We start from the raw sequence: 23856 nt of genomic DNA on the forward strand, positions 1-23856 counted from the left end.
TGAGGAGGATAGGAGCAGGCTTCAGGAGAAAAGGCAGAGAGGGAGACATTCTGGTGAGAGAATGCAAGGCACTCAAAAGCAAAAGAAGAATGTAGCTCCTTTTCCAACCTCTCCTTGGGGCATGGTACAGAGCAGATCCATCTTCGCCCCTAGATGGAGGCTGGGAATTGAACCTCTCATTTCATTTTGTCCCCATTGGACCCGGAACTGTTGCCTTTCTTGCTGGCTATCCTTCAAAATTAAATGTGAGAAATCATTGGGCTCTTCGGCCTTGGAGTGCTCCACAGCAGAGTTTTCCCAATGCCTTTGCACAGAGTTCCTAGCAGAAGTGCATGGATAGCGCACGGTGCTGAACCCTGACTGATTTTCAGAGCTATCACAATTCCAACCAGCAATATTCCATGGTTTATTTTAACCTCTTTCAGATTCACAAACAGACCAACATTAAGCTGAAAGATTCAGAAATGGTTAACAAGTAAGCATTCACATGTGAAGATTCCAGAATGCTGGGGATCAAGTAATGTGTGATTAATATTGTAAGTACAAAGTCCGAATCAGAAACTGGGAAGTGGAGACTGAATGATACTTATCACTCAGTTCCCCTATTTACAGAGTGGTGCTGGAAAAGCACATCTGTATCCAAGGAGCAGGAGAATCGATGTTTCGGGCATAAGCCCTTTATCAGGAAAGTGGGAGCGGCCCAAGGAAGGATCCTTGTAGAGAGAGGCACCACCCTCCTGACCTATCCATCACCTTTCCCATCTATCTGCTTCACCCTCCTCTCCGATATATCACCTTCTCCCCCACCTTCATTTCCCTATCGCATTCCCAGCTACCTTTGCCCCAGCCCCAACCCCCTCCCAATCTCTCAACCTCCTTGAGCCACCCCCTTATTCCTGATGAAAGGTTTATTCTCCAAATGTCGATTCTGCTGCTCCTCAGCTGCTGCCTGACCTGCTGCGCTTTTCCAGCACCACACACTCAACCCTGATCGCCAGCATCTGCAGTGCTCACTTTCTCCCCTGTTTACAGACCCAGACTTCACATTGTCTGATTTCTAGCCCCTGAAAGCTGGGGGGGGGGGGGGGGGGGAGAAAAATCTCTGGACTATAATGAAGGATTTTCCAAGGTGGAGACATAAGCAAGCCGTTCATGTCTGACTGTGCTTCCCAGATTTTGTTTGAATTCATTTGGGGACTGGCTGGATCAGCATTTATTGCCCATCTCTCCTTGCCCTTGAGAAGGTGGTGGTGAACTGCCTTTGGTCCATGTGCTGTAGGTAAACCCACAATGTCATAAGGGAGGAAATTCCAGGATTTTGACCCAGTGACACTGAAGGAACTGTAACATACCTCCCAGTCATGATGGTGAGTGGAACTTGCAGGTGCTGGTGTTTCCTAGTCTTTGTCCTTCCAGTGGTTGTGAGTTTGGGAGGTGCTGTCTACAGCCATTGTGAAAAGGTCCAGCAGGTGGATCTAATAGAATATGAGTTGCCCGATTGGGGCTGTTAACCGTGCCCAATCAGGGAGCCCTGGCAGACAGTTATAAACAGGAGTGTCAGGTGGTAGTGTAGGGGGGAAAAAAGAAAAAAAAGAAAATGAGCTGGCTCTCATGCACGTGTACCATGCACGTGTAAATAAAGTGATGGTGATGGGTTACAGGCATCTGTGGAGTTATTTCACTGTCTAAAGATCCTTGGCAAGTTATTGTTGAGCTATGTATATAATTCAACAGAGGTCATTCCCTGAGAGAACGGGCAGAAAACATCAGGTATAGTATTCCTGCCTCAGTAGAAGGTAATGAGCAGAAATCCCTAGATTCTCAAAGGTGGAGAGAGGCCTGAGTAAGGCCTCAATTCAGTTGGTACTAGCCAGCTGGCCCAAGTATTCCTGGGAGTCATGCATCAAATGATGTATTATGGTTTACTAGAGACTACTGAATGGAAATGATTCACAGCAAGATGTAAGCTCATATTTTTCAACCAAAGAACACTGATTGTAGCTCTAAAGTGCATTATGAAGCATGTTGAGATGTCCTGAAACTATGCAAGGGTCAACTGAAATGCATTATCCTTAAATGCATAAACTGGCTCTCGTACTAATTTTACAGAAAGACAGGAAATCATAGAATCCCTACAATGTGGAAGCAGGCATTCCGCCCATTGAATCCACACCGACCCTGTGAAGAGCATCCCAACCAGATCCACGCCCCTCCCCAACACCCCATTCCCTGCATTCCCCATGTCTAATCTACTTAGCCTGTACATCCCTGGAAACTACGGGGCAATTTAGTATGGTCAATACACCTAACTTGTGGGAGGAAACCGGACCATCCAGAGGGAACCTACGCAGACACGGGTAGAACATGCAAACTCCACACAGACAGTTGCCCAAAGTTGGGATTGGACTTGAGTCCCGGGTGCTGTGAGGCAGCAGTGCTAACCACTGAGCCACCGTGCTGCCCCAAAACTGATTTTGTCACAAGTTCACCAAAGTGTCATAGTGTGTCCAGCAGTGCCTCATGCTATGTTAAAGGCAGTGTCAAAATACTTCTATAACTTCTGAATTTTCAGAACAGTAATTCCAATCTTAAGGCCTTTCTTCCTGGACCATTTTTCATGCCTGACGTTTTGAACAGTTCAGAAAATCTCCCAAGTAGCATAACGAGTGAGTCACTGGGTTACAGAAACATCAACATATACATCAATTTGATACATAACAAGAATTAAACCTCCAACAATTCCTTGTAATTAGACCACCAAAAGATTCCGAAGCCATAGGGTCATGCTGTATAAAAAGGAAAGCCATTTTTCTCTCTCTACTGCGAAGATATTGAAGAAAGCCTGAGAGACCTGGTGGTGGTCTTGATTTTCATTCACATGTGGATGCCTGGCACTTTCACTGCAACAGTCTCAGGGCAGCTTTTGCTGTTGAGGTGGTTGCTATTCGTGGGCTGGGTGAGCATATATCTTGCGATCTCTGTCACAGACGTTGCATTGGAGTGTGAGATATCTGTGCTTGTTAATTGGTGGCTGCATTGGACCTTGTACTGTGACCACTGCCTTTTAAACGCACTTTGCACCTAAAGGAAAAAGGCCCTGTTAGTCCAAACATATCTCAGTGACCAGAATGTCAACAAGCTTCCACTATTTGTGAGAGCAATATTGAGCAAATACCTCTCATTGTTCTTGCCTCACATGGGAACACTGCACATTAGGCAGAAAGGAGGGAAACTGTACTGCATTGGCCAGTTTTTTTCAAGACCTCTCCGGGCTGGAATTTTCTCAGAGGACTGCTCTAAGTCAGCATGTACAATGATAGACACAAGAGTCTGCTGCAGAGGCCTACCAGCACCCAGAGTTTCCTCTCTCTACTCCAGCAGAGAAGGCTGGTGACCACTCCCCTCTGCATGACTGGAAACTGGGCTGGGGAGATGGGGTATCCACTGACCATCCAAGTATCACCTTCAGGCGAATGAGAGCAGTAATGTCAATCTTACAGAGTAGCAGCATGGAGGGGAGGCTTCACTAAAGCCATTATTGCCTTTTATAGATAGTATGGCTATTGTTGGACTCTTGACAACTTTGAAACATCAGCCTTTGAGGTTCTTCCAGCTGCACATCGGGAGAAGATTCAGCAGATTGCTGGCTGGGACCTCTGATGGGAGGCTGGAGTTTGGCAGAGCAAGAGGTGATCACCTCAAGATTCTGAAGGGGCTTTTTGGGGCGGATACTGAGAAGTTATGTCCCCTGGTTGGGGAACCTGGAACATGAGAAAAGGGATTGATCATTTCAGACTGAGATGTGGAGAAATGTCTTCACTCAGAAGGTTGTGAATCTTTGGGATTCTCTGCCCCAGAAGGTGTGGATGCTCAATTATTGAATCGATTCAAGGCTGGCACAGACAGATGTTTGGTCTCATGGAATCGACAGAGAGAGGGTGGAAAAGTGGAGTCGAGAATGAAGATCAGCCATGATCATATTGCCTGGCAGGGATGTACCAAGTCCTCTGTTCCTCCTATTTCTGATATTTTGTAACAACTACTATAGTTGAATCAGCTAAAGTTTTCTTGAAGGTAGAGACCCTGCCCAAGCCCCGTAACAGCTGGGTAGTCCCAGGGCCAAAACCAAAGCAAGGCGTGAGTGTACATCAGACGCTGGAGATGAGAGTCAAGATTAGAGTGGTGCTGGAAAAGCACAGCAGATCAGGTAGCATCCGAGGAGCAGGAAAATCGATGTTTCGGGCAAAAGCCATTTCCTGATGAAGGGTTTTTGCCCAAAGCGTCGATTTTCTGGCTCCTCGGATGCTACCTGACCTGCTGTGCTTTTCCAGCACCACGCAAATGAATACAAAGCTAGTTCATCCCAAGGTTATGATTCCTGAGCAACAGGCTCTTGCAGTCAGTGTGTCCAGTGTTGCATACAGCAGATTGGGAAGTTAGTGAGCAATCCCCAATCATTTATAATTCATAGACTCAAGTTCCCACTGACATCCTGGTCCCCAAAAAGTAGAGACGGTGGTATAGTGGCCTAGAGGGCCAGGTTAATGCCCTGGGGACATGGGTTCATGGCATCTGGAATTTAAATTCGTTGACTAAATTGAAATATAAAGTTGGCCTCACCATCATCAATTGCCGTAAAAACTCATCTTGTGCACAAATGTCCTTTAGGGAAGGAAATTGCTGTCCTTATCTGGCCTGGCCTACATGTGACTCCAATATGTTCAATTCTTAACTGTCTTCTGAAATGGCCAAGCAAGCCCCTCAGTTCAAAGGCAACAAGGGATGGACAACAAATGCCGGCCTTCCCCACGATGCCAGCATCCCACGAAAGAATAAATTAAAACCATCCCAGATGAGCAATCTTGGCAGCAGAAACATTGTACTAGGAACAGGAATTCGACTTGAATGGGCATTGTGGAGGTCAAACTCACCTCTCCATTATAAAAGCAGAATATCGTTGTCACTGGTATCGCCTGTGAAAGAAAGCAGATTTATTTGTCACTTCGCTGCATTTGAGAGTTCCTTATCCAGTCAAGCCCAGTCATTCTCCCAGCTCTGGGAGATCAAGTCTGTCAGGTATTTCAGTTCAGAAGCAGCTAACCCTCTGCAATTTGGAATGGGCTGGACTGTTCAAATGTGAAGAATCAGTTGTGCGTGAATTAGTCACACTGGAACAGGAACAGACTTCGAGGAGAAAGTGAGGTCTGCAGATGCTGGAGATCAAAGTTGAAACTTTATTGCTGGAACAGCACAGCAGGTCAGGCAGCATCCAGGGAACAGGAGATTCGACGTTTCGGGCACAGGCCCTTCTTCCTGAAGAAGGGCCTGTGCCCGAAACGTCGAATCTCCTGTTCCCTGGATGCTGCCTGACCTGCTGTGCTGTTCCAGCAATAAAGTTTCAACAGGAACAGACTTCTCAAGTAGGTTACAATGTGGTTTAGGGGATCTAGGAACATGAAAGTCAGTAAATCATTGATATGACAAGGACCATAGTCCATCAAATTGACCTTGGAACATGCTGATATTTGCGTGATCCATCGCCTGGCTCTCTCTCTCCTTATGGATTAGTTCCCCACCCACAAGCTGGTAACATCAGACAGTGACCAATTGGACTGTGGAGCTCTGCATGTGAGGAAGTCCCAGGGACAACCTGGATCCTATCTCGCGAATGGGGATACATCGATGGAAGGGTGGTTGTTTGGGAGTGTGGCTCTACTGTGCCATCATGATATAGTGTTACCAATATACAGGTTTGCAGTACAAAACAGATCATGGCCTATAGACTGGAAACAAACAGAGCTGAGATATCACCAGAACATCTGCTGGACAGAACCAGATGGATAGGCAGATTACAGTTGTTTTTAAATCTGTGGTACGGTATCCCCATTTAGGCTCCAAACTTAAATTCAAGGATGCCAACTGTTTTATCTGAGTTGCAATGTTAAACAAAATCAAACCACTTCTCTGCTTTTTCCAGAGTGTTGCCCTCATGAGACATCCTTCAGCATCTCAGCCAAGTGACAAGCAGGAGTCACTGCACAGTGGTCAGGAGCAGCACCCCAAGGCTAATTTTGCACCAATACCAAATCTAAGCCTGTTTCAGATGAGAGCAGCTCAGTCCCCAAACAGAGCCTGGGATCTTCCTCTGTCCCCTCTGTGTAGGGTAGCTGGTGATGCACACTAGTGATACTTTGCCCTATACATGCCCCAGCTGTATGCCCATTGCTCATGATTCAGGTGGTTTGTGAGCGGCACAAAGGTAGGGTTTGGATTGGTTTTACGGCAGACAGCATGTCAATAGGGCTCAGCCCTCACCCTAACAGGAAGCTGGGCATTGGTCATGGTCTGGTTGTCCACTAGAATCCATGAGGATACTTTACCTGATAATGTAGACAGATGTGCATCACATGTTCATAAATCTCTCCGGTAATGTGCCCCTTGGGCTTTGCTGGAACCAGCACATACTGAATGCCAAGCAATGGCACCAGAATCAATGTGGCTCGTACCACCTTCATGTAGGCTTTCGACTGCGCCTGGTGGGTCACCCTCAGCTTTGTGATAAGAACTCGAACAATGTTGAGTAGAAAAAACAGGTTGACCTGGGAGACAGGGCAAACAGAGAGTTATGAGAGATAAACAATGGCATCCAAATCAATCAATCCTCAGTCCAGCCCTCAGTGGTTCACAGACAGAGGGCTGCTTGAAGGGCTTTTGCCTGAAACGCTGACTCTCCTGCTCCTCAGATGCTGCCTGACCTGTTGTGCTTTGCCAGTGCCACCCTCTTGAGTTCCCAGTCACAGCTCAGTCCCGGCCCTTCCAAGCACTCACATGCATGGAACGATTTCATGGGGACCAACTGGAACTTTACTGAGGGTAAATCAGCACTGATTGACAATCTGACTGCGAAACGATACTGGCTCCTTATACAGCTCCTAGGAGTTGGGACCCTGACAGTTTTCACGCTCCCCATCCCAAGGAGACTGAAGTCAGTGGGGCCATCATGAGCCCCCAGCCCTGGGAGAACTGGGAAATTCCTGATGGCTGTAGTTGGTGAGCTGAGCAAGTGTACTCTCGGCTCAGAGAATCATAGAATCATTCAATGCAGAAGAAGTCTTTCGGCCCATTGAGTCTGTACTGCCAAAAAATACACTACTACCTACACTGGTTCCATTTTCATGTACTAGGCCCATAGCCTTGAATGTTATGACATTTCAAGGGCTCATCCAAGATTAGGAGGTTTCTCACCTCAACTACCATCCCAGGCAATGCATTCCAGTCCCCCACCACCCTTAGTGAAAAAACATTTTGTTAAATCCCGTCTACAACTCCTGCCTTTCACTTTAAAATTATGCCCCTTGTTATCGACCCTTCGAGTAAGGGGCATAGCTGCTTTCTATTCACCCTGTCCATGTCCCTCATAACCTTATACACCTCTATCAGGACTCATAACCTTATACACCCTTAACCTTCACTGCTCCATGGAAAATAACCCGAGCCTATCCAGCCTCTCTTCTCAGATGCACTGCTCCATCCTTGCTGTGTCCTTCCAGCCTACTGCTTGTCTACCTTGGAATCAGGCACCTCTAGTTTTTGTTTGTCTCCCTCGTCTCCCACAGCAGCTTGAGATACAACCCTTCAAAACCTCCAATACCTCCTTGCTTCATATATCAATCTGCTCAAGAACCTCACAGTCCATTTTTTGAATTCATCTCTCCTCAGTGAAGTCAGATGTCAAGTACTTGTTTAACACTCTCCCAGTGTCCTCTGGCTTCACACACAGATTGCTGCTTTGTTCCCTCCTTTTTCTGTGGTTATTCTCTTCCCTTTGATATACTTGTGCAGATTTTCCCAAATCTTGCCCTCATCTTAAATTGGTTCATGCTGAGTTTAAAAAATGGAATAAGGTACATACCAATAAGGCCGTACATATTGGGCCATGAATGACGTACAGGAGATGTGTGCCTGAACTGATCCAGCAACTAGAGAAAACAGAAGAGCAGATTCAGTTGCTGAAATGAACCAATCAATTCCCAACATTTTGTTGATACATCCATGCAGGGCTGTTGCATTATTGAACTGACCCCAGGAAACGTCACCCTCTACCTGAGAAGAGTAGGCTGGAAGGACACAGCAAGGATGGAGCATTGCATCTAAGAAGAGAGGGGCGGCACGGTGGCACAGTGGTTAGCACTGCTGCCTCACAGCGCCAGAGACCCAGGTTCAATTCCCACCTCAGGCAACTGACTGTGTGGAGTTTGCACGTTCTCCCCGTGTCTGTATGGGTTTCCTCCGGGTGCTCCGGTTTCCTCCCACAGTCCGAAGATGTGCAGGTCAGGTGAATTGGCCATGCTCAATTGCCCGTAGTGTTAGGTGAAGGGGTAAATGTAGGGGTATGGGTGGGTTGCGCTTCGGCGGGGCGGTGTGGACTTGTTGGGCTGAAGGGCCTGTTTCAACACTGTAAGTAATCTAATCTAAAACCTTGTAGAAACTATTGTCCCCAGTTTACTTGATGATTTGTGATTGGTTTCACAGTGGATTGTGTCCCTGTCTCTGAGCTAGAGCTCCCCAGTTACCCTGGAGAAAGTGGTTGTGAACTGCTTTCTTGAACTGTTGCAGTCCACGCTTGAACGTTCGTGTTGGTGTTGAAACAGCTCACAGATTGTGTTAACCATCAGGCAGTGAACCGCTTCTGAAGAAGTCATGCTGGACTCAAAACATTAACTCTGTCTCTTTCTCCACAGATGCTGCCAGACCTGCTGAGTTTGTCCAGCAAATTCTGTGTTTGTTTTGCAGCATCTCCAGTATTTTGTTTTGACCAAATTAGTGAGCAGTGACAGGAGCGACTGACCGCAGCATCGTTTTCTGTGCCCCCAGCCTGACCTCACACCATGTGATTTTTACTGGAAAAGCTGGAAGCTCAAAGTGAGCTAGACAAAAGCCCAGGACTTGATACTAAAGGGGAAGTTGGGAAATGATGGGGGAATGGCAATGTTACTGGATGTGTAAATCAGAGATCCAGGCTAAACCCTTGGGGAAATGAGTTCAAATCCCACCACAGCACCTGATGGAAATTAAAATCAATTAATAAACCATCATGATTTTTCTTTTTAAAAACCTCCTGGTTCTCTAATGCTCTGCTGTCCTTACCTGATCTGGCCTTGAAATAACTCCAAACCCACTGCAATGGCATTGACTCTTAACTGCCATCTGAAATGGCTGAAGGGAGAGGCTACAATCTCCTTTTCCAAAGAGGTGGTCACCATTTTTTAGATCTCCAAATCCCATTTGGCCATGAAGACATCCTTGAGCTTAGGACTGGTCTATCCATTGGGACTGCTGGAATTATAAGGAAGGGGAAGGGGGGATCATTCCCAACAGAGTTGGTAAATGGATTGAAATGGGAGTGTTGGAAAACCTGGGCGATGGATAGCAGGGCAGCCAATGGAGGGGCCTACTCCAGCCATTCTCCCATTTCAGGCAGGTAGACACCAGAATGATTGAACTGACCCCTGATCCTGGCTCAGCAATGGAAGCTAGTTGAGAGGAGAGTCCCCAAGCTCACCGCCAAAGAGTTGTGACCAATTGATTCAAATGCTGCTCGACATCCCCCACAGCTCCATTTTACATTCCTTGAAGATACAGGCCCAGAGCTCCCTTCATTTTGTGGTTCCCTTCTCATCTAGTGGGCAGCACGGTGGCACAGTGGTTAGCACTGCTGCCTTGCACTGCTAGAGACCCGGGTTCAATTCCTGCCTCAGGCAACTATCTGTGTGGAGTCTGCACGTTCTCCCCGTGTCTGTGTGGGTTTCCTCCGGTTTCCTCCCACAGTCCAAAAATGTGCAGGTTAGGTGAATTGGCCGTAGTGTTAGGTGTAGTGTGGGTTGCTCTTCGGGGGGTCAGTGTGGACTTGTTGGGCCGAAGGGCCTGTTTCCACACTGTCAGTAATCTAATCTAATCTCATCAACCTGCTCTCACTGAATTCCCACGTTCCCCTCCACTCTCCGTCCAGTTTACTTCTTTCCCCCAACCCAATGTTTCACTGCTCTGACCACCCATTTTGGTGGTGAGATGGGAGGGGGGGCTCGTGATTCGATTCTAACTCGTGTTTTATGGAATTATCTGACATATTGGATTTTCCTTGGCCTGTGCTGTCTCACAATAACAAAGCTCCTATGCAGAGCCCAAGGCAAGCAGGTGGAAATGTTCTTACTTGTCGTTGAAATATTTGCTTCTGGCAGCTGCGTGTATAATGGCTGGAATCAGTGGGAACCCTGAAAGGAAAACAGAGATCCAGCATCAATTCCCTCATTCAGCAAGGGTCACATGGCACAATATTCCTCTTTCTATTTCAAGGACCTGGGCAGTGCTGAAGTTCCAGGTGTGATCAGATTACTGGAAAGAGCACTAATGGACAGGAGCTATAAGGTGTGAAGAGATGCAACAATTGGCTTCCAACTTTGCTTGACGGCCATGAGAAAGGCTCAGGCGGAAGTTCCTCTTCGTCACCAGCTGCTGCCAGGGAGGGTGGAGGTGCCAGACAAAATGAGCAGCAGGAGTGGAATGGAGATCCTGAATATTGTCCACAGCTACAGATCAAGGATGGCTCTTGGCAGCCACGTTTCACAGTGGGACCCTTCCCGCATTGTGTACGTCAGCCTTCCTCCCCTCCCCTACACCATGCTCACCAGCCCCAATCAAATCAGTCCAGTTTTACCCAATTCCCACTTTCTCCATCCTCTACTGCCAGAAGTCTCACTCCTCCATTCCTCCTATCAGACCTCATTCATGTCCCCTCACCCTCCCTCCATATCCTGAGATGGCAGTACGCCCCAATTTTTCACTCCCATTCTGAGGAAGGGCTACTGGACCTGAAACGTTAACCCTGCTTTGTCTTCACAGGTGCTGCCTGATCTGCTGAGCTTTTCCAGCTACTTTCTGCTTTTGTTCCACTCCCATTCCTTGTGCCTCTACTACACCCATCTCGTTCTTTCCCCCGTATCTGCACCACCCCCAGGCTGTTGTCCCTTGTGAGAGGCTGGAGGGCTGAGTGTTCATGAGATAGTACAGTCCACAGGAGGGCTACAGGGACTGAATAACATTTCTCCAATACAGGAAGAAGACCTGAACACCAGTAAACCCTCAGGTCCTACCGATGGGGAGACTATAATCTTTCAGGCATTTGTCTCGAGTGTCAGAACATCACACTCCGATCACATCTTGATTGCACATTATCAGTATCTCAAAAGGTCCATTGCCTACTATTGCCTTCTCCTTTGCTCTTCCAAGGTCACCACCTGAAGATTATGAGCCACGCCCCAGGAGAGGACAAAGACTGGATACATCCATCACAAGATCTAGTGTTGTAGGCCACAGTGCAGATGCCAGCCCACTTGGGTTGGCCCTCTTCACTGGGGAGTTGGGAATGCACTTGGCAGTTCTCACAGTGAGTGGCATGAAAGGGATGAGAAGAGTGGCAGGGGCAGTTGCTGCGATGGGAGCTACACGGTGCTGATCAGGGCAGCTCATTGGGGCCAACCATGAAAAGTTTGGGAGAGCGGCAGCAGCTGGGCTCTCCATCTACAAGGGAAAGAGAGGACGAGGATTTCAACTCAAAGGCCTGATGGTAGTCATGGTAACCACAGCCACAAACGTTCGCACCATAGAGTTGCACAACACAGAAAAAGAATCTTCGGCCCAACTCGCCCAAGACGACCAGATATCCTAAATTAATCTAGTGTTATGAAGGTGTGGGTGGACTGTATCTTTAAGAGAGTTAAAAGCTAGCAAAGACTACCTGACAGCACTAAGTATTCTGAAAAAAAGATACAATGTAACATGTGCTCCAGCTACCAAACTTCAATCCAGTTTGAATTGAGTATATTGACAATCTTAAAAGCCAATGACACAATCCGATGCTTTGGGGCATAAGACTGGGGAAAATTGAACAGTTGGGGGCAGCTGCTAAGCTACCAGAATGGAAAGACTGTCTGAAAAATAGCTCTCTTAAAGGCAACTTTTTCACACAGAAGTGGTTCATGTTTGGAATGATTTGCCAGAAGAAGTGGTGGAGGCTGGTACAATTATAACATTTAAAAGGCATTGGTACATGAATAGAGTCATGCATCATGAAGCCATCTCCTGTCTTCCGCACTATCACAGACCCACACAAGCTGTTTACTCACGTGGTCCTCTGTAGATGGCTCAATACCTCTGCCTTACAATCTCCCTTCAAAATAAAACAGGATAAAATAACCTCTTGAAAGCCATAGCATCATCACAACAGTTCCAGCATGAGACTGATGCATTTAGGTATCTGCTGTTATAGTATCTCTTACATTAAGCACTGCAAAATCTGGCTTTGTGTTTGGGTCCCATCATTTTTACACTCTTGTCTATCTGAAGGCAGACAGGACCTGCCTATTTCCTTTATCCTGCACCTCAAAGATATTGAAGCAGTCCATGTCTGCATCCAGCAAGCCTTGAACAACATCCCGGCTTGCGCAGGCACATGGCGAGTAGCATTCAGAATTGCAAAATTGTTATGGTGCAGAGGAGGCCATTCCCACCCATCCTGTCTGCACTGGCTCCCGGAATGAGTCACTTAGTTCCATGTTCCCTCCTTCTTCCTGTACGTCTGCACATTGTTCCTTTACAGATAACAGTCCAACTCTCTTCTGAATGCCTCAATTAAAACTGCCTCATCCACACTCACAGACAGTGCATTCCAAATGTTAACCACTTTTCTCCTATGATTTCTGCTTCTTTTAATAATTACTAAATCTGTGCTCTCTGGTTCTCAATCCTTTCATTAATGGGACCCATTTACTCTGTCCAAATTCTTTGTGATTTTGACATCCTTTCAAATCTATTAATATATTTCAACCTTCTCTTCTCCAGGGAATGCAGTCTCAACTTCTTCAAACAACCTTGGTTCCTTGGGACCATTTACCTGAGACTTCTCTGTACCTTGCTTCATGCTTTCAAGTTCCTCTGGAAGTGTGGCTGCCCCATAGAATTGGACACAATACTCCAGCTGAGGTCTTATGCAGGTTCAGCATAACCTCCCTGCTATTATGCAGTCATAGAATCATACAGATGTACAGCATGGAAACCAACCATTTGGTCCAACCCATCCATGCCGACCAGATATCCCAACCCAATCTAGTCCCATTTGCCAGCACCTGGCCCATATCCCTCTAAACCCTACCGATTCATATACCCATCCGGATGCCTTTTAAATGCCGTAATTGTACCAGCCGCCACCACTTCCTCTGGCAGTTCATTCCATACACATACCACCCTCTATGTGAAAAAGTTGCCCCTTAGGTCTCTTTTATATCTTTTCCCCCTCACCCTAAACCTATGCCCTCTAGTTCTGGACTCCCCGACCCCAGGGAAAAGACTTTGTCTATTTACCCTATCCATGCCCCTCATGGTTTTATAAATCTCTATAAGGTCACCCATTAGCCTCTGACGCTCCAGGGAAAACAGTCCCAGCCTGTTCAGCCTCTCCCTATAGCTCATGATCATATTGAATGGCGGTGCAGGCTCGAAGGGCTGAATGGCCTACTCCTGCACCTATTGTCTATTGTCTATTGTCATATCCTCCAACCCTGGCAACATCCTTGTAAATATTTTCTGAATCCTTTCAAGTTAGCAAGGTTAGATCTCATGGAATACAGGGAGAATTAGCCATTTGGATACAGAACTGGCTCGAAGGTAGAAGACAGTGGGTGGTGGTGGAGGGTTGTTTTTCAGACTGGAGGCCTGTGACCAGTGGAGTGCCACAAGGATCGGTGCTGGGTCATCTACTTTTTGTCATCTACCAAAATAATTTGGATGCAAGCATAAGAGGTACAGTTAGTAAGTTTGCAGATGACACCAAAATTGGAGGTGTAGTAGACAGCGAAGAGGGTTACCTCAGACTACAACAGGATCTGGACCAGATGGGCCAATGGGCTGAGAAGTGGCAGATGGAGTTTAATTCAGATAAATGCGTGGTGCTGCATTTTGGGAAAATAAATCTTAGCAGGACTTATACACTTAATGGTAAGGTCCGAGGGAGTGTTGCTGAACAAAGTGACCTTGGAGTGCAGGTTCATAGCTCCTTGAAAGTGGAGTCGCAGGTAGATAGGATAGTGAAGAAGGCGTTTGGTATGCTTTCCTTTATTGGTCAGAGTATTGAGTACAGGAGTTGGGAGGTCATGTTGCGGCTGTACAGGACATTGGTTGGAATATTGCGTGCAATTCTGGTCTCCTTCCTATCGGAAAGATGTTGTGAAACTTGAAAGAGTTCAGAAACAATTTATAAGGATGTTGCCAGGGTTGGAGGATCTGAGCTACAGGGAGAGACTGAACAGGCTGGGGCTGTTTTCCCTGGAGCGTCAGGGGCTGAGGGGTGACCTTATAGAGGTTTACAAAATTATGAGGGGCATGGATAGGGTAAATAGACAAAGTCTTTTCCCTGGGGTCGGGGAGTCCAGAACAAGAGGGGCATAGGTTTAGAGTGAGAGGGGAAAGATATAAAAGAGACCTAAGGGGCAACGTTTTCACGTACATGTATGGAATGAGTTGCCAGAGGATGTGGTGGAGGCTGGTACAATTGCAACATTTAAGAGGCATTTGGAGGGTTTGGAGGGATCTGAGCCGGGTGCTGGCAGGTGGGACGAGATTGGGTTGGGATGTCTGGTTGGCATGGACAGGTTGGACCGAAGGGTCTGTTTCCATGCTGTACATCTCTATGATTCTATGACTCTAATATCCTTCCAATAGGAAGGAGGCCAGAATTGCACACAATATTCCAACAGTGGCCTAACCAATGTCCTGTACAGCCGCAACATGACCTCCCAATTCCTGTACTCAATACTCTGACCAATAAAGGAAAGCATACCAAACACCTTCTTCACTATCCTATCTACCTGCGCCTCCACTTTCAAGGAGCTATGAACCTGCACTCCAAGGTCTCTTTGTTCAGCAACACTCCCTAGGACCTTACCGTTAAGTGTATAAGTCCTGCTAAGATTTGCTTTCCCAAAATGCAGCACCTCGCATTTATCTGAATTAAACTCCATCTGTCACTTCTCAGCCCATTGGCCCATCTGGTCCAGATCCTGTTGTACTCTGAGGTAACTTTCTTCGCTGTCCACTACACCTCCAACCTTGGTGTCATCTGCAAACTTACTAACTGTACCTCGTATGTTCTTTTAAAACCGTGTTCAAAAACATATCTTTATTCATTCATAAGCCCATAAGACATAAGAGCAGAAGGAGGCCTTTCAGCTCATTGAGTCCACTGAGACAATGGCTGATCTGATCATCCTCAACTCCACTTTCCTGCCTCGCTCGATTCCCTTACTGGTTAAATATCTGCCTATCTCAGCCTTGAATATACTTACTGACCCAGCCTCGACAGCCCTCTGTGGGAAAGAATTCCACAGATTCACTCACCTCAAAGGGAAGGAATTCTACTTCATCTCTGTTTTCAATGAGCAACCCCCTTATTCTGAGATAATACCTTCTGGTCCAAGACTTTTTCCTCCAGGGGAAACACTCTCTCCACATCTCACCTGACAAGTCCTCTCAGAACCTTGCATGTTTCAATAAGGTCGCTGTACAGAGGCCGCGGTATCTCGTCACCAACTCACCCTTTAGTTACATGTGGAGAGCCCTTGACCCTGATCCAGCTCCCTCAGAGCCAGCTCTCAGAGTGAACAGAACCTCTGACACTCCTGTTTCATTTTTTTCTTTCTTTTTAACAAGTGCATAAATCTTTATTCAATGGCCACCACCAGGAAGAAAGGAAACACCCAAGTGGCCAGTAACAAGCAGTGCTCTTCTCAAAGGGCAATGCTGCGTGATCAAACAGTGAAGGGGAGGGCAGGGATTAAATTAAAATAGAGTTGGAGGGGGAAATAATGCACTCCACTCCCTGCGGTGCCCACCGCTCCCTGAAAATCTGGAGGGTATTGGTGGACACCGCGTGCTCCTTCTCCAGGGACACCTGGGCTCTGACATAACCACAGAAGACAGGCAGGCAGTCGGCCCTAACGACCCCCTCCACGGCCCGCTGCCTGGACCTGTTTATGGCCAGTTTGGCCAGACCCAGGAGTAGAGCCATGAGGAGGTCCTCTGACCTGCCCTCCCTCTCTCCGCACCAGGTCTAAAGATCAGGAACGTGGGACTGAAGTGTAACCAAAAACAGAGAAGAAGGTTTTTAAGGAAATCAAAAAGGGAGTGCAAATGACCACACCCAATATATACATGGTCCACGGACTCCACAACATCAAGCAGTTGGGCTGGGTGTCTGTGAACCACCACAATCTGCAGTTGCAGGGGATCGCTACATGCAGCACCCTCTGTCCCAGATCCCCGAGAGAAAGGGGGAGAACTCCCACATAGAGAGCCCTCCACTGGGGATCCCCACCACCCGGTGGGACACTCTCGTTTCTATCTGTCAGCCAGGGCTCTCTGAGTGGATAAGATTAACAGCCCCAATCAGGGAACTTGCATTGGAGGCAGTCCAGAGAGGTTCACTAGACCAGGTATGAGGGTCTATCTTGGAGAGGTTGAGTAGATTAGGCCTGTACTTGTTAGAATATTGAGGAATTAGAGGAAACTGTAGTAATTCGAACAGAGGTAAGGCGAGAATAACTGCTCTCGTCGTCAAGCCACATTTGACTGAATGTATCATGAAGAAGGTAAAACAATGACTGCAGAAGCTGGAAACCAGATTCTGGATCAGTGGTTCAGGCAGCATCCGAGGAGCAGTAAAATCGACGTTTCGGGCAAAAGCCCTTCATCAGGAATACCATGTATCATAAAGAAGCCATCGATAAACTAGAGTCAATGGGAACCAGGGAAATTGGACTCCATTGGTTGGAGTCATACCTGGCACACAGGAAGATGGTTGCGGTTGTTGGAGAACCATCTTCAGCCGCTTCATGGGAACACCTCCACCTGCAAGTTTTCCTCCAAGCCACTCTCCATCCTGATGATGTCACCATTCCTTCAGCGTTGCGGAGTCCAACCCCGGGAAGTTCCTCTCTAAAAGCACTGAGGGTGCAGCAACACTGCAGTTCAACAGGGCTACCCACTGCCAGCTCCACAGCAACGATGCGTGGGCAAGAAATGGTGGCCCTGCCAGCAGTGCCCACATCCTATGAATGAACACCTGTTTTTTTTCTAAAGGGTGGATCTGCTGACAGGGGTTCCTGCAGCCTGAACATAGTGCTCGCCATTTCACCTCACTCAGCTCAAACCAGCAGCAGAAATTGTCTTGTGACAGAGTTGTTTACACCTTCTCAATGATCCAAACAGCTTCACGGACAATGAAATGCTCTTGAAGCGCAGGCATTATTGCAAACAAGGCAGCCAAATTGTGCACAGCATGCTCCCACAACTAGCAGTGAGATCAGTTATCATACCATGTGATTTTTCTGACATTGGTTGAAAGATAAATATTGGCCAGGACACCAAGGATGATTTGCTTTCTCTTCTTCGAATCCGGGCCATGGAATTTTAAGGATCAAGCAAGCCTCAGTTTAATATCTCAAATGAAAGACAGCACTCTGGAATACTAAATGGCCTGGACAGAGTGGATGTTGGGAAGCTGTAGGAGAGACTAGGACTCAAGGGCACAGCCTTAGAGTAAAGGGGAGACATTTTAGAACGGAGATAAGGTGAAACATCTTCAGCGAGAGAGTGGTGAATCTCTGGAATTCACTACCACAGAAGGCTGTGGAGGCCAGGCCAGTATATTTAAGACAGAGGTCGATAGGTTCTTGATTGTCAAGGAAATTAAGGGTTTAGATTAGATTAGATTCCCTAAGTGTGGAAACAGGCCCTTTGGCCCAACAAGTCCACACTGACCCTCTGAAGAGCAACCCACCCAGACCCATTCCGTTACCCTTTTACTCGACATTCACCCATGATTCATGCACCTAGCCTACACATCGCTGTACACTATGGACAATTTTGCCTGGCCAATTCACCTTACTTGCACATCTTTCAATTGTGGGAGGAAACCCACGCAGACATGAGGAGAATGTGCAAACTCCACATAGACAGTCGCCCGAGGTAGGAATCGAACCAGAGTCCCAGGCACTGTGAGGCAGCTGTGCTAACCACTGAGTCACCGTGCTGTCCGGTTATGGGGAGAAAGTGGGAGAATAAGGTTGAGAAACTTATCAGCCATGATTGAATGGTGGAGCAGACTTGATGGGCTGAATGGCCTAATTTCTGCTCCTATGTCTTATGGTCTTATACCTCTGACGGTCAAACACTTCCTCAGTGCTGCACTGCAATGTCAGCCTGGATTCTCATGCTCAAACCCCGGGAGTAGGAATTGAACCCAGTATCTCCTGACACAGAACTAGGAGTGCAACCAACTCAGTTCCAACCACCACTTCAATGCCAGAAGGGAATAGGAGGGTGCATGGCTGTTACAAGATCTGATCATTTATTCTTAATGCACAGATCACTTGCCCAATCCAAGCAAAAGGATGTGGGGTATTGACTGTTAGAGTGGTATTCCTGACAGTACCTACCCCATCCAAGTATGTAGTACCAGAATAATTGCTGCTGCTCCACAAACACAGCCACGATGATGAGAGTGTGCAGGTAGATTCCCTCACAAAGCATCCAGAAGTAAGTGCAGCTTGTCAAGTACAAATGAATGAAGTTTAACACCTTACAGTCAACCTGCAGACAGAACACACACCGACACATCAGAGGCATCTGGCTCGAAGCAAAACACTGCGCACTGGCAAACATGGAGTACTGCGACCACAGCAGGGCTCTCAAAAATCAGAATCCACGACAAATGTAGAGAGGGCAAACGCAGACAATAGAAATAAACAAATGCTCCACAGACATTATGCAGCTGGAATATGTGTCAGTCTCAGTTTGAAAGGTTTACACTGCACTGTCTTGCAGACAACGGTTTTATTGTTTCACATAGATATAAGGTACTGGCAACCCTATGTTATCCCTGTCCTGGGAGTGTTTGATGGGGACAGTGTAGTGGGAACTTTACTCTGTATCTAACCCCGTGTTGCCCCTGTCCTGGGAGTGTTTGATGGGGGACAGTGTAGAGGGAGCTTTACTCTGTATCTAACATTGTGCTATCCCTGTTCTGGGAGTATTCGATGAAGGGACAGTGTATAGTGGGCTTTACTCTGTAGCTAACCCCGTGCTGTCCCTGTCCTGGGAGTGTTTTGATGTGGGACAGTATAGAGGGAGCTTTATTTTGTATCTAACCCCGTGCTGTCCCTTTCCTGGGAGTGTTTGATGTGGGACAGTGTGGAGGTAGCTTTACTCTGTATCTAACCCCATACTATCCCTGTCCTGGGAGTGTTTGATAGGGGACAACGTAGAGGGAGCTTAATTCTGTATCTATCCCCATGCTGTCAGTGTCCTGGGATGGTGCGAGACAGTGTAGAGAGAGCTTTACTGTTAATCTAACCCCGTGCTGTCCCTGTCCTGGGACTGTTTGATGTGTGATAGTGTAGAGGGAGCTTAATTCTGTATCTAACCTCATGCTGTCCCTGACCTGGGAGTGTTTGATGGGGATGTCAGTGTAGAGGGATCTTTACTTTCTGTTGAAACAAGTAGAGATAGCTCGAATGTCCATTGAAAACAATAGCAGGGGCTTTATTTTCAATTTAAAAGAGTCAGAAAAGCTTTACTCTATGTCTGGCCCTATATTGTTGCTGTCCTGGGAGCATATGACCAGATAGTGTTGAGAGACCTTTACTTTCAGTTCAAAATTGGCGAGGGGGAATTATAATGCTATTAGGCAGGAACTGGGGCACCTGAACTGGGAACCGATGGCCTCAGGGAAATGCACAAGAGAAATGTGGAGGTTGTTTTGGGAGCACTTGCTGATAGTGATGAACAGGTTTGTCCCACTGAGACAAGGAAGAGATGGTAGGGTGAAGGAACTTTTGAAGACAAGGGATGTGGAACATCTAGTCAACAGGAAGAAGGGAGTTTACTTAAGGTTGAGGAAGCAAGGATCAGACAGGGCTCTGGGGGGTTACAAGGTAGCCAGGAAGGAACTGAATAATGGACTTAGGAGAGTTGGAAGGGAGCATGAAAAAGCCTTGATGGGTCGGATTAGGGAAAGCCTCAAGGTGTTCTATACCTATGTGAGGAAAAAGACGATGGCCACAGCGAGGGTTGAGCCAATCAGGGATCGTGGAGTTGGAGGAGGTAGGAGAGGTCCTTAATGAATACACTGTTTCAGTGTTCACTAGTGAGAGAGACCTTGTTGTTTGTGAGGACACCATGAAACAGGCTGATATGCTCAAACAGGTTAATGTTAAGAAAGAGGATGTGCTGGAAATTTTGAAAAACTAAAGGATAGATAAATCCCCTGGGCCAGACGGGATACACCCAAGGTTGATACAGGAAATGAGGGAAGAGATGGCTGCGCCTTTGCATCCTCACTGTCCACTGGAGTAATACCAGATGATTGGAGGGTGGCAAATGTTATTCCTTTTTTCAAGAAAGGGAATAGGGATAATCCTAGGAATTATTGACCAGTCAGCCTCATATCAGTGGTGGGCAAAGTATTGGAGAGGATTCTGAAGGACAGGATTTATGATTATTTGGAAAAGCACAGCTTGATTAGTGATAGCATGGCTTTGTGAGGCATGACCATCCCCTCACAAAGCCTTATTGAATTCTTTGAGGATGTGACAAAACACATTGATGAAGGTAGGGCAGTGGATGTGGTGTATGTGGAGTTTAGCAAGGTGTTTGATAAGGTTCCCCCTAGTAGGCTCATTCAGAAAGTAAGGAGGTATGGGATACAGGGAAATTTGGCTGTCTGGATACAGAATTGGCTGGTCCATAGAAGACAGAGGATGGTGGTAGATGGAAAGTATTCAGCCTGGAGCTCAATGACCGGTGGTGTACTGTAGGGATCTGTTCAGGGACCTCTGCTCTTTGTGATTTTTATAAACGACTTGGATGAGGAAGTGGAAGGGTGGGTTCGTAAGTTTGCTGATGACACAAAGGTTGGTGTAGTGGTGGATAGTCTGGAGGGCTGTTGTAGGTTTGACATTGACAGGATGCAGAGCCGGGCTGAGAAGTCGCCGATGGGGTTCAACATGAAAAAGTGTGAGGTGATTCATTTTGGAAGGTTGAATTTGAATGCAGAATGCAGGGTTAAAGGCAGGATTCTTGACAGTGTGGAAAAACAGAGGGATCTTGGGTTCCATGTCCATAGATCCCTCAAAGTTGCCACCCAGGTTGATAGGGTTGTTAAGAAAGTGTATGGTGTGTTAGCTTTCATCAGCAGGGAGATTGAATTAAAGAACCGTGAGGTTATGCTGCAAGTCTATGGAGTCCTGGTTAGACCTCACTTGGAATATTGTGTTCAGTTCTGGTCACCTCATTATAGGAAGGATGTGGAAACTTTGGACAGGGTGCAGAGGAGATTTACCAGGATGCTGCCTGGACTGGAGGGCATGTTATATGGCGGGAGTTAGGGCTTTTCTCATTGGAGCGAAGAAAGGTGAGAGGTGACTTGAGAGAGTTGAATAAGATGCTGAGTGGCATGGATAGTGGATAGCCAAAGATTTTTTCCCAGGGTGGAAATTGCTATCATGAGGGGGCATAAGTTTAAGGTAATCGGAGGAAGGTTTAGGGGAGACGTCAGAGGGAGGTTCTTTACACAGAGAGTGGTGGGTGTGTGCAATGCAATGCCAGCGGTGGTAGTAGAGTCAGATTAGGGACATTTAAATAACTCTTGGCTAGACACATGGATGATAGTACAATGAAGGATATGTAGGTTAGTTTGATCTTAGAGTAGGATAAAAGGTCGGCACAACACTGAGGGCCAAGGGGCCTGGACTGTGCTGTACTGTGCGATGCTCGAAAAGAGTGGAGGGGATCTTTAGTTTAAGTTTGCTTCTTAATTTAAAAGAGTAGAGAGAGCTTAAATTTCTGCTGAAAACAGTACAGGGTTCTTTACTCAGAATCTACATTTATTACAGAGGATCTTGGTGAAATAACTATAACTAGAGAGAAGGTGTTAAGTAAATTGATGGGATTAAAGACAGGTAAATTCGCTGGGGCCTGATGGCCTGCACCCAAGGATATTAAAGGCAGTGGGAGCCAAGATAGTTGATGTATTCGTTATGTTATTCCAAAATCCCCCTGGATTCTAGAAAGGTACCAGTGGATTGGAAAAATGCTAAATCAAAAACGGAGAAAGACAAAAAGTGGGAAACGATAGACCAGTTAATTTGACCTCTGTCATGGGGATGTTGCTGCAGTCAATCAGAAAGGAGCAGATAATAACATTTGGAAAAACAAAGCTCAATTCACCAATGTCAGCAAGTCATGCTTGACAAACTTGCTGGAGTTCTTTGAGAATGTAACCAGCAAGGTGGGTCATCGGCATCCGGTGTATCAGGCATATCTGGACTTGCAGAAGGCATTTGACAAGGCACTGCATTAAGACTGACCCAGAAGGTTAGATCTCAGAGGGGTGAATATTAGCTTGGATAAACAGTATAGATTAGATTAGATTCCCTACAGTGTGGAAACAGGCCCTTCAGCCCAACAAGTCCACACCAACCCACCAAAGAGTAGCCCACCCAGACCCAACTCTGTCTAACTAATGCACCTAACAATGGGCAATTAAGCATGGCCTGCACATCTTTGGACTGTGGGAGGAAACCGGAGCACCCAGAGGAAACCCACACAGACACGAGGAGAATGTGCAAACTCCACACAGTCACCAAAGGCTGGAATTGAACTTGGGACCTGCTGTGAGGCAGCAGTGCTAACCACTGAGCCACCATGCAGCGAGGTTTACTCTGTATCTAACCTAGTGCTGTCCTGTCCTGGGAGTGTTTGATGGGGACCGTATACAGGGAGCTTTACTCTGTATCTAACCCCATGCTGTATCTGTCCTGGGAGTGATTGATGGGGACATTGTTCAGGAATGTTTATCTTCTATTTAAAATAGTAGAGGGAGCTTCACTTTGTATCTAACCCACAATCCAAAGATGTGCAGGTTAGGTGAATTGGTCATGCTAAATTGCCCATAGTGTTCAGGGATGTGTAGGTTAGGGGTAAATGTTGAGTAATGCTGGAATAGGTTTGGTTGGGATACTCTTCAGAGTGTCGGTGTAGACTTGTAGGGCCAAAGGGCCTGTTTCCATGCTGTAGGGATTCTATACATACATGATGAGATCTCAGTGTCCATGCACATAGATCCCTGAAAGTTGCCACCCAGGTTGATAAGGTTGTTAAGAAGCCATACAGTGTGTTAGTTTTTATTGGTAGAGGGATTGAGTTTCGGAGCCACGAGGTCATGCTGCAGCTGTACAAAACTCTGGTGCGGCTGCATTTGGAGTATTGTGTACAGTTCTGGTCACCACATTAGAGGGAGGATGTGGAAGCTTTGGAAAGGGTGCAGAGGAGATTTACTAGGATGTTGCCTGGTATGGAGGGAAGGTCTCAAGAAGAAAGGCTGTTGGTCTTATGAGGGAATTAAGGCGGTTTTCATGAGAGGAAAGGTTGAGAGGTGACTTATTTGAGACGGATAAGATAATCAGAGGATTCAAGAGGGTGGAGAGTGAGAGCCTTTTTCCTCAGATGATGATGGCTAGCACGAGGTTACATAGCTTTATCGTGAGGGGTGATAGATGTAGGACAGATGTCAGAGGCAGTTTCTATACTCAGAGAGCGTGGAATGCCCTGCCTGCAACAGTAGTAGACTCGCTAACTTTAAGGACATTTAAATGGTCATTGGATAGATATATGGGTGATAATGGAATAGTGTAGGATAGATAGGGTTCAGATTGGTTCCACAGGTCAGCACAACATCGAGGGCCAAAG

At 46.8% G+C, this 23856-nt stretch overlaps 1 protein-coding gene across 7 annotated transcripts in view; it reads right to left on the minus strand.

Annotated features, from left to right (window-relative positions):
- Nucleotides 1–387: 387 nt before the first annotated feature.
- LOC122543404 (calcitonin gene-related peptide type 1 receptor-like) overlaps nt 388–23856 on the minus strand; it is a 196284-nt gene continuing 172815 nt past the window's right edge. For all 7 annotated transcript variants that reach the window (XM_087985428.1, XM_087985430.1, XM_087985429.1 and 4 more), the window contains 6 exons: nt 18546–18699; nt 10211–10271; nt 7913–7979; nt 6381–6599; nt 4932–4973; nt 388–3081 (listed from right to left, as the gene is read on the minus strand). In XM_087985428.1, the coding sequence (XP_087841554.1) occupies nt 2875–3081; nt 4932–4973; nt 6381–6599; nt 7913–7979; nt 10211–10271; nt 18546–18699 (750 nt within the window). In that variant the 3' untranslated portion in view covers nt 388–2874. The remainder of the gene's footprint in view (nt 3082–4931; nt 4974–6380; nt 6600–7912; nt 7980–10210; nt 10272–18545; nt 18700–23856) is intronic.

The sequence above is a fragment of the Chiloscyllium plagiosum genome, unplaced genomic scaffold, assembly GCF_037043375.1.
Source record: "Chiloscyllium plagiosum isolate Xiang-an unplaced genomic scaffold, Cpla_swu_hap1 HiC_scaffold_53X, whole genome shotgun sequence".
Lineage (NCBI taxonomy): Eukaryota > Metazoa > Chordata > Chondrichthyes > Orectolobiformes > Hemiscylliidae > Chiloscyllium > Chiloscyllium plagiosum.